Source organism: Lagenorhynchus albirostris, chromosome 11 (genome assembly GCF_949774975.1).
Source record: "Lagenorhynchus albirostris chromosome 11, mLagAlb1.1, whole genome shotgun sequence".
NCBI classification, from domain to species: domain Eukaryota; kingdom Metazoa; phylum Chordata; class Mammalia; order Artiodactyla; family Delphinidae; genus Lagenorhynchus; species Lagenorhynchus albirostris.
In genome coordinates this window covers 70,627,343-70,641,297 of record NC_083105.1, presented here as the reverse complement: position 1 = coordinate 70,641,297, position 13,955 = coordinate 70,627,343, and the positions used below count along the sequence as shown (strand labels likewise).

Sequence of the window (13,955 nt, the reverse complement as noted above, 5' to 3'; positions counted from 1 at the left end):
TTTTATTTGAACTTAATTTTGTTTTATTAAAATACAAATAAAAACACAGTAGTTTCATAAACATTTTGCTACCTACTTTAACATTCTCAAATATTTTCTTGATTCCACATTTTTGATTTATACATATTTTATTTAAACTTCATTTGTGGTTTTGTAAAGTTTTATGATTTAATATAAAAAAACTGCACATCTCCAACTTTACAATGAAAAGTTAAAACACTGGCCTGAATATACAGATATACATGTTGAGAGTAAATTGTGAGGATTCTGGTAACGTGGGTTAATTTCAGATGTTGGGCAATGATTATGAAGACTTCCCAGGATGGCCTAGAGAATATCAGTGAGTTCTCCATCCTGCTGCGGGATTTGATTTCTCTCTGAGATAAATGTCGTTCTGTGTGTGTTTTTCTCTCAGGAGGTCGAGTTGTGTCGTGTTAACAGTCAAGAGAAGCTGGGCCTGACAGTCTGTTACCGAACGGATGATGAAGAAGACACCGGCATTTATGTCAGCGAGGTGAGAAATGCCATGGAGGAGAGGTTAGGGGAGGCAGACAGCGAGCAGTGGAGTGAAATGACTCACGATGAGAAAATCCTTGGGAGGCTGGAATGGGAAGAATTGGCAATGTGCCAGTAGTTGTCACTTTCAATTAGGAAAGTAAATTATGTTGCCCAAGTAGTGGAATTATTATCAGCCTATTTAATGTGGATGCTTTCACCACAGAATCCCAGTAAGGAGAAGTGCAAAAATTGTAACATTGTCTAAATCTGAATAAAGTCCCTTAAGTATGCAGGAAGCCAGGCAAAGTTTTTGATCAGCAAACATTTGTCCTTCTGTTCCCGCTGTGTCTTTTAACTGTCCTGTTAACAATAGCATTGACTTTTAAATCTAATATTCACAATAATCAGATATTTTACTCTGCTGACAGAATTGATAAATTTAAATATCATATCCAAGAAGTGCATCCATTGGTTTGTTTTATTCAGCCCCATAATCACTTTCAAGAAGTGAGGTACTTACCCAGGGAACTGTATTCAATATCCTGTAATAAGCCACAATGGAAAAGAATATGTACATACATGTATAACTGAATCACTTTGTTGTACACCAGAAACTAACACAACATTGTAAATCAACTATACTTCAATTAAAAAAAGTGAGGTACGTAAATGTGAAATACCCTGTGTTAATAACTTTGAAAAAATATGAAGCAAAATTTATTATTATAGGTGATTTTTTGAAACTCCCAAAAGAATCATTTTATGAGTAGTAAGGTATTATGTGTGTGTGAGATATATATACATATACACATACAAACATATTTATAATTACACATATATATGCATATACAAGTATATATAGATATGTTATCTAACTCCTGTATATATGTATGTATACACACATATATGTGTGTGAAACCATGTATGTATATATGTATGTGTATGAACCCAAACTAAATACTAATTGCTGTTCTGTGCTGTTCCAAAGTTTCTTGGCCATGACTTTGAAAACATTACGTAACTTACTGAGCTTTGGCTTCCTCACCTAGAAACTTAGTACGACAATGCTTATCACATTACTTTTATAGAGGTGTTTAGACTCTGGCAGAGATAATATAATTAATGAACTTAGAAAACTACTCAGCTCTATAAATGTATCAGTTTACCAAAGAATCTACTGACTGGCTCTCACTATGGAAAAATCTCCAGAGAATACTTCACTTATATACTTCTTTTAAATAAACAACTATGATAACCCCTCTGCTTATGGTGAGGAAGTATAAGGAAACACCTGCAACATTATCTTTTGTAGTATGTATGGAGGTACAAATGCAGAATTTTAATATTAGTTTGATTACTGTTCTGAAGACAAAGTTTTAGTTGTGAATGTCTTATAAATAGGATACAATTGATTAATCATCCCTTATTTCCTTCAAGTGAGTCTCTGTTTACTATTTAAACATGTCAACTTTGGAATTTTACTTTTCAGGGATAATAAAAAAGCCACAGGAACAGAACAAAATTACTTGGAAAAAATGTTTCCCTATACATCTTACATGTAATTATAGCGTCTTTTGTTCTTGATTGCTCACTTAAAACTCATTTATTGGCTGGCACCACCTAATTAAAAAGTAATATCTAACATCTGGATAGGATGGATCAACCTTACCCTACACTTGAAATACTTTGCTTTAAAAAGGAAAAAAAAAAAAAAAGGCTTTGCTAGAATAAGCTCCAATAAATTGTTTGAAGCCTTCATGTGAAATGTGATAGATGGAATTACCCCCAGTGAACAGTAAGTCATCACTCAAGTTTGGCCCATTAAAATGTTGATAAACTATTAATAGAGCTTTAAATATCTATTTATTCTAAAATAAGTGACAGTTAATATACTTCACCTTATATGTAAAGTAGTGTCTAGTAATAATCTACATGGATAGGATTTTTTTCATTTCTTGAGCTACATAGATTATAAATCTCTTTATAACTTAATGTGCTCATAACACAGAAATCCCTTTAATAAGTTTGGACTTAGGGTATAGCTATCAGGTTTTCTCAGACAGCTAAGACAGGATTTAAAAATCACCCTAGCAGAAAGTAAATTTCCTGGGTCCTAGTATTAACATCAGCTGAGGATCATGTCAGCTGAAGACCATGTCTGACAGTTGGGATACAGAAATGAGTGAACAGATATAAAAATAAATAAATAAAATAAAATAAAAAGGGGAGAAAGGATAAAAGGAAGGAAGAAACAAAGAGAGGCAGGGAGAGAAAAGTGGTCCACAAATCAAGATGTGCTCTAGTACTCTTTTTTTAAAAAAAAAAACATCTTTATTGGAGTATAATTGCTTTACAATGGTATGTTCGTTTCTGCTTTATAACAAAGTGAATCAGATATACATATACATATATCCCCATATCTCCTATAATAACTCTTTTAATGTCATTGACTGCTAATCTGACAGCTGTGTAAGTTCTAGTTTAGTTTTCTTTTATTGAGTCAATCCTCATCAAGGGTCATATTTTCCTGCTTCTTTGTATGTCTAGTAATCCTTGACTGGATGCCAAACATTGTGAATTTTGCCTTGTTGGGAGGTGGCTATTTTTATTCCTGTGAATTTTTTTTTAACATGCTCTAGTACTCTTTAATTTTATTGTAATTAATTCTAAAATAGTTCATTTACATTTTTAGAATCAGTTGACAGAAGAAAAATTTGGCATGCACTCTATAAATCAATAGAAAAACTTGAAATATGTTTTTAAAAATATTTTTTAAAACCATATTTTTAAGTTCCTGGGAGGATATTGCATATCCAGTTGAAGCTGTGTGTCCTCTCCCTTACAGGTAGATCCAAACAGCATTGCTGCCAAAGATGGCCGGATTCGAGAAGGGGATCGTATTTTGCAAGTATGTGGGGTGGTTATTTCCTTTAATTTCCTACTATCTGTCCAATAGTTTTAATTTTATTTTGTTCCTTGAAAAATGTTAGAGAAAATAATTTGTGTTTGTTTCTGGATAGTAACATCTACAAAACTAAAAGTGATCATTTAAACCTTTTTAAAAATAAGGATACTGCCGTTTAATAAGGATTATTAGCTAATTATTAGTGAGTAAGACATAATCTCTGGACTCAGATACCTCAACTTCAGCTTCCAGCTCCATCACTTACTTGGGCACTTTACTTAACCTCTCATTGTAAGCCTGTTTCCTCATCTTAAAGAATGGTAATAGTAAAATATATTGCTGCAAAGGTTAGATATGATTAAGCATGTGATGTGCTTAGCACACAGTGCATGGTGAGTAATAAGCATTAACTGCTGTTGTTACTAGCATCAGCAGCAGTTATTGCTGCCTTTTCCACAATAAATTAGGTAAACAGGGATCCCAGTGTTCCATTACTATGAAAGTTTAGAAGTCTGAAGAAGTCTTAATTATTTATAAATGAGTTGCTGGGGACATGTGGAGGACGGAATGTGAAAACATAGAGGCTGACTGAATTTCAGTTTAAAAATAGAGATGGTGGGCTTCCCTGGTGGCGCAGTGGTTGAGAGTCCGCCTGCCGATGCAGGGGACACGGGTTCGTGCCCCGGTCCGGGAAGATCCCACATGCCGCGGAGCGGCTGGACCCGTGAGCCATGGCCGCTGAGCCTGCGCGTCCGGAGCCTGTGCTCCGCGGCGGGAGAGGCCACAGCAGTGAGAGGCCCGCGTACTGCAAAAAAAAAAAAAAAAAAAGTAGAGATGGTAAGCACCTTATAGGGGGTGTGTAGACTGGAAAGAGTTCCCGGCCCAACCAGGAAAAACTGCAAAAGCCAAAGTTTCTGTCCTAAATCTCCCTTGACCTGCGCTATCCCTTCTGAGTCCTTTCTCATAAAGGGTGGCTGGAGGAAGACACACAGCGTCCCAGCTCTTATGTCCAGTTTAACCCAAAATAAGAACAGAGGTCCTTGGGGGTTGAGTTTCACTGCAGATAACAACTGCAAGACAGGAAGGAGGACTCAAATGACAAATTGAAGAAGTTACAAACTGTTAAAACATTCTGCAAAAGTTTTAATTGTTATGACAGATCTGTTGTTCCCATTTCTCCTTCCTAGATATGAACCCCTAACGAATGTTTCTTTCAATTTAATACATTTGGATTCAACACTCTACCTGGAAGCAGGGCTTTAAAAATAGACAAGATGCCATGGCAGCCTTTGGGGCATTCCCTGTGTATTTAGGAAGACAGCTGCTTACACAGATGATTACAGTACAATGCGACGTTGTCATGAGAAAGTTGTACCACACGAGGGCTATTCTGCCCAGACTTCTGCTGGTCTTCTTTCCTTTCTTTACGGGGGGTACTCACTGAATCACACCACTTCTCCATACCCCTTCCCTTCTCTAGCGAGAGGCCACAGAACTCCTTTTTCATCAAGGACCCTCTACTAAGGCTCCAATGAGGAAAGAATAGAAGTATGAATTAGAGGTTATGGTCCCACTAGTCTTCAGAAAACTTGAAGAATACATAATTCCTACTTTAATGAGCTCCCTAAGTGATGACCTGTAGTTAAACAAAATGGGATGTGTCTATCACTGGATAACTCAGGGGCAGGAAAAGTAAATCAAGAAACCAAGACTTGCTACCATACTTTCAATGTTTTTCTCACACTCTTGTGAGTAAATGAGTGAAGGAAACACGGGTATTCAGTAGAGAGAGTGATAGGATAAATGGAAGAATAAAATCTGCAGTAAAGCTTTACTTATACATCCTCGTTAATAAAAAGGGGTACAATCTTCGTGTGTCATCCAGATAATGAAAGCTTCAAAAATATTTCATTGAGTTTTTGATTTAGAAATCATTTTAAATGTGTTGTTTACTTTGTTAACATCTCCAATTAAATATACTGAAAAGAATGTAACCTTCCTTTGATGCTCAGGGTCACGTCACACCCAGCAATCATCATGCAATGCTATATATAATAGAGTAAAATGCTCGATGGCTGAAAGATCTGTAAGATTGTGTGCCCTGATATTAAATGACCCTAGCTGGCTACTTTTTCTGATGCATTGGGTCTATGTTTTGTCATTTTCCCCTTGCTGTTTCCAGCTGTCACTTCTTCCTCTCACCATCTACTCACCACGCCCCATACCCACTACTGTGCACTCACTGGCTCCCTTCCTAGTTTCCAGGTCACCACCTCCCATAGGCTAGATACACAAATACAGTTAGTAAAATGGTGTCTATTCGTTCTGTGGGTAGAGTTTGATAGAAATAAAGTACATGCGTTTCCACAGATGCATACTGTGTATTTTGACACTTCCTTATTCTTGGCTCTATCGTGGGCAGGTAAAGTTTTCAGATAAGATATTTTCTGGATAATAAGGCATTCCTTAATGGACTTGATTCATTGAAAAAACAACAGCAGGATTGATAAAGGGCTGTGGTTTGCCTGATTAGTTTATGTTTAGTGACAAATATGTCACATCTAATGAATAAATACCTGTCACATTAAAAAGCCTAGAATTCAATTCTATCTGCACACACAGGAAACAAAGAATTTTGAGGGTGATAGTAAAATTATATAAAAGAAAACTGTGACAAAATTGTACCGATAGACAAATAGCTCCCGTGTGGCTGGTAAGGAGATTATGGGATACGCTGTAATGAACAATTAATGATTCCTTTCCCAGGGAGATGAGAGTGGGAGAAAGAGAGGATTTCTTCTCATCCTTTAAGTTTCCTGGCTGGCTTTCATTTAAATGAATCTCATTAGAGCAATCGTGATTTTAATCTCCTGTTCACAGTGACCTACGTAGAGTATTTCTATGGTCCTGCCTTCATTGTGTAGCTAAAATTTTCTAACTGTGGTGCTCCACGGTCCTGTCAGAGAACCTCACCTAATGGCACCACACACACAGGTAATCACACGATATTATTAGAAGGTAGGGGTCATGCAGAAGAGAAACCATGACCCACCTTTGTGAGAACACATTCTAGCTCTCATGTGTTTTTTCTCTGCAAGTGCTTGACAGTTCTATTTGCTGTGCTTTTGCCACAAACTGCTGGTATCAGATGTGTTCCCAGGAATTAATATGGGGAAGTTCTTTTACAAAATTGCCGTGCTGAGTCAGGAGAAAAATTAAAGACATACATGATCAGCCATCTAAAGCAAAGAGTGCTCTAGTCTCACGTTGTCTTTGGCATATACTATTCCATGTAAGCAATCTAATCTCATGTTGGCCAGAAAAGTCAGTCATGTTTCTAAGGATTATTCCTGACAAAACCCTGCAAAAGCTCCAACAGTGGAACAATAAGACTTCTAATCAGCTCTCTTTCTTTCTCTGCCTTAAACTGGTCCTTACCATTTCTTCCTACTCTTACTTTCTTCCCTTTGGATAACTGTTTTCCCCCTATTTCTGTTCTTTTCACCTCTGTATTTCTATTCTTCACTCACCTTCTTTCTCTCCACACTAAAATATAAGCACATTTGAAATAAAATTTTTTTCTCTTGCCTAAGATTCCTGGGTTTTCAAATAAGAAATTCTATAAGTGGTTGAATGCCAAGAAGTGTAGTTGCCTACCTGCCTATGGTACACTGGTACAGGAAACCTAAAAATTGGCATATTTAAGCAAAAAAGGCTATATAAATATATTTCTAGACTTTTAGGGTTTTACACACACACACACACACACACACACACACACACACACACACACACTCATATGCCCGTACAGGAGATTAGGCCTAAAGTGGAATTTCGGCTGATTTCTCTTTGTAATTGCCACAAATCTCTCCTAAACCAAGATAATATACATTTTGAAACTAATATTTGCATATACCATGCACAGAAAATGAGACAGGTATATTATCTAGCAGTTTTTCCTCATTGATAACAAAGGTTAAATATTACGTTCCTCCTTGCTCTCTTTCCCTCTCTTTTCTTGAAATGGAAGTCTTCCATTAAATTGTGCTGACTCCAGTTCTCATCTATGCTCTCCCCTTGTTTCTGGGTCCTTCACCTTTCCGTCTGCATGATGTTTCCAGACTCAGCAAGCTGCTTTCCCACAAGCAATCCTGTAGCTATGAGCCATCATTCAGCAACAAGAGCAAATGAAGGTGGAAAGGTCTCTCTGATTCCATTCCTCAAGTCTTGTCATTCCTTGAAAGGCATCTTTGATGAAACCTATGGCTGCATTTTTTGCCTCAGTATCAATCTGGGTATCAAACTAATGTCCCGAGTGCAATGGGATCTACCAACCAAGTGGCTAATGTGGCCTTTATTTTGAAAAATAAATAAAGATTACATTTTAATGCCAGTTTTCTGTGACAGATTTCTTTCATTCCACATATGATTCTGGATGTAAAACTGTTTCTACAATGTATGATCTGTCCTCCCAAAATAAGAACATAATGCCAGGACTGGAGACCATGGCTTTCGTCAGTATGAGTTCACAGAGGAGAGAGAAGAACACCAACTATAAAGGAAATCAAATGCAGCCATATTGTTTCTTGATGGCCCTCTAAAAATTAAAAATATATATGAGATAGATATCTTTTAAACTAGAACCATGTTTCCTGCTATGGATTTCAATGTTATGCATGAATTTTATTCTATTTTTTTTTGAATTTTATTTTATTTTTTATACAGCAGGTTCTTATTAGTTATCCATTTTATACATATTAGTGTCCATGTCAATCCCAATCTCCCAATTCATCCCACCACCACCACTACCCACATGAATTTTAATATATGTGCTTTGTTTAGAAGAAAAGAGTCTTTCTGAGGGATTAAAATATAAATAATCATAGTAATAATAATAACAACAATAGCATTAACAGTAATATGTGCAAGCTTGAGCACTTTTTGTATAACAGGCACTTATTTAAACTGTTCACATATATTAACTCTTTCAATCCTATAACAGTCCTCTGAGAAAGGCACTATAATCTGCATTTTAATAGAGGAAATGAACAATAACATTATCATGACTGAAGAGTGTTTAGACTAATGGTAAGTAAAGTTTAGATGAAGAATTTGGAAGTATGCATATACTCAAGTGAAAAAGTAGTAGTGAGAATTGTATTTCAAACAGAAAAGGTTAAGTTGTGTGAGATCATCCAACTCAGTCTCCTTAGGATCAATGCCTACAATGGAGGGAAGATGAATGATTAGGTCCATAATTGATAGACAAATAGATGCATCACAGATATACTACTAAGAATTACTATGAAATGGATAAAAGCCCTCAAAACTGAAAGAAATCATTATTTTTAAACTACACGCAATTGAGGTGGGGGAGGTGTAGTGGAATCCATCACTGCCAATTTATGTTTATTTGAAGAAAAAAAGGGCTTGGACTCAGTACAAAATTTTCAGATACATATTTACCGAAAAAAAAAAAAACCCACAAAACATCCTTCTTGGTCATTAGTCCCCAGTTTGGAATCAAAGTTTTCATTTTCTAATTTGGTGAATTTTATTTGAGAATTGCCAAAAAAAAAAAAAAAGGGGGGGGAATGTATTTATAAAAGCTGAATTTCCTGTCCACACATACAAGTGAAAAACTAAGGAGCTATTCATTTGATCACAGTAAGAAAATACAGCATGAGGTTGTATGATTTCCCCCCCCCACACCTTTGACTATCACTGTCTGCTTTCTTTGTGCTAAATATAAGTCTAGGAATAATAATCATTTATTGTGGTCCACAGTTGAGATTCCTGAGCTTGTCTTCAGATAATTATGTCTGTCTTCATGAATCAGCCAGAATCCCAGAGACCCACAAGGAGAAAATGTCAGGAGTCTACTTCATGCTTTTAAGCAGAAATTCTCAGTGAAAGATGTTAAATTAATTATTGAAAAAAAATGGTCAATGCAGCCACACTTTCTGAAATAAATACTTATTTTAGACAGAATTACTTGACCTCTTCAATTGAAATTTCTTCCCACATTTTTGATTATGTGTTATGGATCAAAAATCTCATCTCTATGGAATTGAGCAATCAATAAAATAAAAGAAATTTAAAATAGCCAAAGAAAAAAGTGTATCAATAAGAGCTAAATACATTTGAACATGAAATGTAGTTTAAAATACAAACTTTAGGAACCTTATTTGCCCTGTAGAACTTAGAAAAAAGAAAAAGGTGCATTTCAAACACCGCTAGAATCTTTTGTTTTAATCGAAAGTTTACTCAAGCTTGGCTTCTTTCAGTAAGCATCCTTATTTAAATTTTTTTCTTATTTTATGTTAATTTTTAAAAATTTTATTTAAGTATACTTAAGAGATGAGCCTTAGGATATTTCATTAGTTTTGTTGTTTTAGGGAAGCGGATAGATCCGAGAAAGGAGCTGGAGTAGATGACAATGATACTGGTTCTTCGTTTGATTAGTTAAGCACTGAAAGATATCCCGAGAGTGATTTGGGGCAACTGAGTCAGACCCACACGCAAATACGAAATGATTAAATGAAAATGCAAGCAACAGCAGCCCGGGAGCATCGCCCGGTGAGAGATAACGCGGCAGCTCGCTAATTGGCTCACAGCAAGCGTGCAGGATGACGGATTTCAGTTGTGGTATTGCTGGTCCTACTTCCCCCAGCACCATTATCTCAGAGTGACACTTCCATTACTCTGAGCGGAGAAAGATGAACGTCACCTGTCAGGGGCTGGTTAATTGTGTTGCTAGATGTATGTTGCCAGGGCGCAGGTTGGACATTTATGAACATAACTGCTTCCTCTGATGTCCGCCATCCTTCAGGGATCGATACGGCTCTTACAGTAAGCGCGTAATTGAGTGAAGGCACTTACCACTGAGGGGCTGAAGACGAGCCCATTGTGTGAGCTTCATTGTCCATACATTTACCATAAATGAGCTGATATTTGCCATTTATTGTGTGCAGCATTGTGGAAATGGAAACTAATGCGCCACTTTCATCTGTTTTCTAGATAAATGGGGAAGACGCCCAGGATCGAGAGGCGGCGGTGGCCCTGCTATCTAGTGATGAGTGCCGGAGAATCGTGCTGCTGGTCGCAAGGCCGGAGAGTCAGGTCAGAACAGAGAGAGCAAAAGTCTTGAGACTGCACTTTAGGTTCATTGTCTGCTATTCTATAACAGATCAGTGCCATGGATGTTTGTAAAACCAGGCATACAAAATATAATTGAGTCATCTTTCCCAACTGGCCAACCTTATCAAAACAATTATAAGTAAAGACTCCTTAATATGGCTTCACAGAAAGGCAGCTAAACATCTTATTTTTTTGAAAACACAAAATTGAATCATTACTCTCTCCTTCCACTTGCCAGTTATTTAAATTAATTCATAAATGAAAAATGATTGACTTTATGTGATATTTAATTCTGTGTGGATCCTTGCTTTAGTTTTTCATCTAAAAATACTTAATTGGCATATTAAGGTATCTTGAAAGAATCTCTAATGAGAGAAACATTAGCATATCTAGCTATCAACTTAAATCTTTTTAGAGTAACTTTATCCAATAAAATACCTTAAGTAGTACAGTGTAGTTCCATGTATAGTAAATGAATTTTTTCCAACTTTAGTGTGACAAAAACAAATTGATAGCTTTTAAGGAATTTTTTTATATCTTTACAGAGGGAGATGTCATAAAAGTAAAGGAGAGGTAATGGTAGAAGAAAAGTACTATTGGTACTTCTTTTTATATCCTTTTTATCCCCCACCACAATGCAGAAAGGACATTACATTGTCACCATTCTATCCATCTGTCAGTGCTGGATAACCAACTTCAGTGAGTGAAGTTGGTTGTATCACCATTTGTCTTTCAGGTTATTGATCTGATATATTTCAGACTCAATAACTACATACTATCTATAAATTACATTGAGTAAGTGTATTTCAGGGTCAGACCGAATCCTGTCTTGAATATAGTGGTTTTAAAAGATGACCCTTTCCACATATATTTCCATTATGCCCTTGACCATTCTGAATGGTTCCCATAAAGCCTGCTATAGCCTAGGGCAGACTAAAGTTACACACCTGAGGTCCTAGGAGTGGGAAAGGAAACCGCACAACTGGCTGTGCTATGTGGGAGTGAATTATTAAAATACATATGAAATTGCACTAATTACCTGGAAATTTTGCAAACTGGTTAATCTCAATGATCCCATTTTCTTGAACAATAACAGAATAAAGGGGCTAAATACATATTAGTGAAATTAATGGTAAATTGATGAGTACTCAATAGTTATCCTTGTTGTAGAAAAGATATTTCAACTTTATAATGTGGTTTCCCTGCCCTTTCCATGTAACTGCTAGAGAACCTCATTTATTTATAATTAAAGCATTTTCTTTATTATGCCACATAACAGCTATAACATACTGTGGAAAAAATAGAAATTAATAACATAAAACCAGATCCTGTTAATCTTTAATGGCGTACATATGCTTGGTAGAACCACTGGCGTTTTTGAATATCTGGTTACACTCCTGACCCAAGAGTCAATGTTGGAGGATGAATTTTCAAACAAGACTTTCTTTCCACAGTTGATAAAAGATGGTTGTCTGACTCTGTAGCATATCATCCTGTCTGTCAAAATCAAGATCTGCCCTAGCCCCTTGATCCTAAAGAAGCTGTCATGACACTGGAAGGCAGCTAATTGTCTTTAGAAAATCAGATTTCTAGAAAAATAAGGAAAGAAAATGCATTTTAATATCATAATTTAAAAATGTAATTTAAGCAATACATGTTATAAGGTGGCAAAAACAACACAAAACTTGTATTTATATCACCATATTTTCCCATCAGTTTCAGTATATCTCATTATTGCATTTTTTGCATGTGTATTTTATTTAGGGAGAGTATAGAAGTTTTAGTGTACTTTTTCTAGTCTTTTTTTTTTTTTTAATGTTTCAAATTCTCTCTACATTCTCGGAAATGATCAAAGTTGCTGGGGGCAGTATTGTGCAACCGTGCAATATTTTTAAATAACTCATTTCTTTCATTCTCTGTCAACTTACTTTGATTTTCTGCCCATTTTCTTCCTCAGACCATTAAAGATATTGTTATTTTGTCCTATTCCCCTCGGGACATTGGGGCAGAGAGGACTCTTGTAAGAACTGTAGAGAACTTTTGGGACAAGTGCAGGTTGTTTCTTTCTTGGAAATGCCATGTGTGAGCCTCTACTGTGCAGACAGATCCCCCTGTATAATTATGACAGTCCCCCCTTTCCCATGGCTCAACTCAAGGGAAAAGTCTGTCTCTGCCACAGCACTGAACTCAGACTGCCATGAATGTGTGTATAGGGGGAAGGGAAATGCTACAGGGAAGGGAGGTGAGCCAGAAGAATCTCTCCTGACTTAGCATGCTGTGAATTCCTCCAGCCTAGAGGGAAGTCTTAATCAAAGTAGACATACACCAACTACACATGGCAACTCAGGGATCTGTGGGGTTAGTCAATAAGAAAAGAGTTATAGGAAAGCATTAATTTCCAGCATGTGTTCTCTTTGTCTTCTCCATCCCTTCATTTCAATTTCAAAAGACTCTCTTCCATCATTCACTGTATCAGTGTTGGCAGATATTTTGTTTTGACCTGATTAAAGAAAAAGTCCTTGCTGTGCTTATAAAAAATAAACATTTCTAGCTTTAAGTAATTTCTTTTGGAGCCTGGCATTTGCAGCTTCATGAAACTTAAAAGGGATTAAAAAATGTAAAACTTGGACAATTATGAGTTGGACTGAATTTAAATTCTTAGTCAGCTTAGTCTTCATAGCTCAACTGTATATCAAAGTCACTGGAGTGGAACTTGGTCAAGTTATTCAGGCCACCATGAGATAAATAAGGATGCATAAATGCATTGATGCTTTTGGCCCAGTCAAGTCTGAAATAATTTAAGGTCTAGGTAGCCTTTAGTAAATAAAAAGAAACCTATGATTGCCTTCATTTAATGAATGTGATACGTATACACTCATGCCTCTTCTGGTGCAATTTAATGTCCTCTCAGGTTCGTTTGTTTTTAAGTTTTAGAAGTTCAGTTCTCTTAAAGACAAGCTTATTTTTTGTGTTTGTTTGGTGCTTACCCATTCGTCCGGTGGTGAAAATATCTCCCACTGTTGTCAGTTTTGACTCACTAGAAAGCTGCTGTTTCTTTGTAACACAGAGTAAAGGGGAGCTTTGACAATAATTCAGTTAATTCAATCAGCATAGACAGTTAATTTATGTAATCCAGCTCCAAAAACCCACTTTGAGGCAAATTATCTGAATTGACTGTCAACACTTATCATATTAGCAAGGTAACCACCAGTTTTCCACTTCCTTTTGTATTGAGAAGCCAAAAGGATTTGTTTGGTTTAGTTTGCGTAAGACTGCCACAAGAATACCTACCTTCAGCACCCACAAAGAAAACCCTGCACACTTCACACGGCTCCCTCACCCTTACGTGCACATTTAAGGTCTTCTTCCTTGGAACTGGGTCTGAGAAATGAATCACAGTAGTCACGGCACA

At 36.5% G+C, this 13,955-nt stretch overlaps 1 protein-coding gene across 1 annotated transcript in view; it reads left to right on the top strand.

The window, feature by feature from the left end:
- The window catches only part of PDZRN4 (PDZ domain containing ring finger 4), a 380,579-nt gene that overhangs the window by 359,942 nt on the left and 6,682 nt on the right, over positions 1-13,955 (top strand). The window contains exons 6-8 of the mRNA XM_060166538.1: positions 416-514; positions 3,344-3,406; positions 10,424-10,525. Coding sequence (XP_060022521.1) covers positions 416-514; positions 3,344-3,406; positions 10,424-10,525 — 264 coding nt within the window. The remainder of the gene's footprint in view (positions 1-415; positions 515-3,343; positions 3,407-10,423; positions 10,526-13,955) is intronic.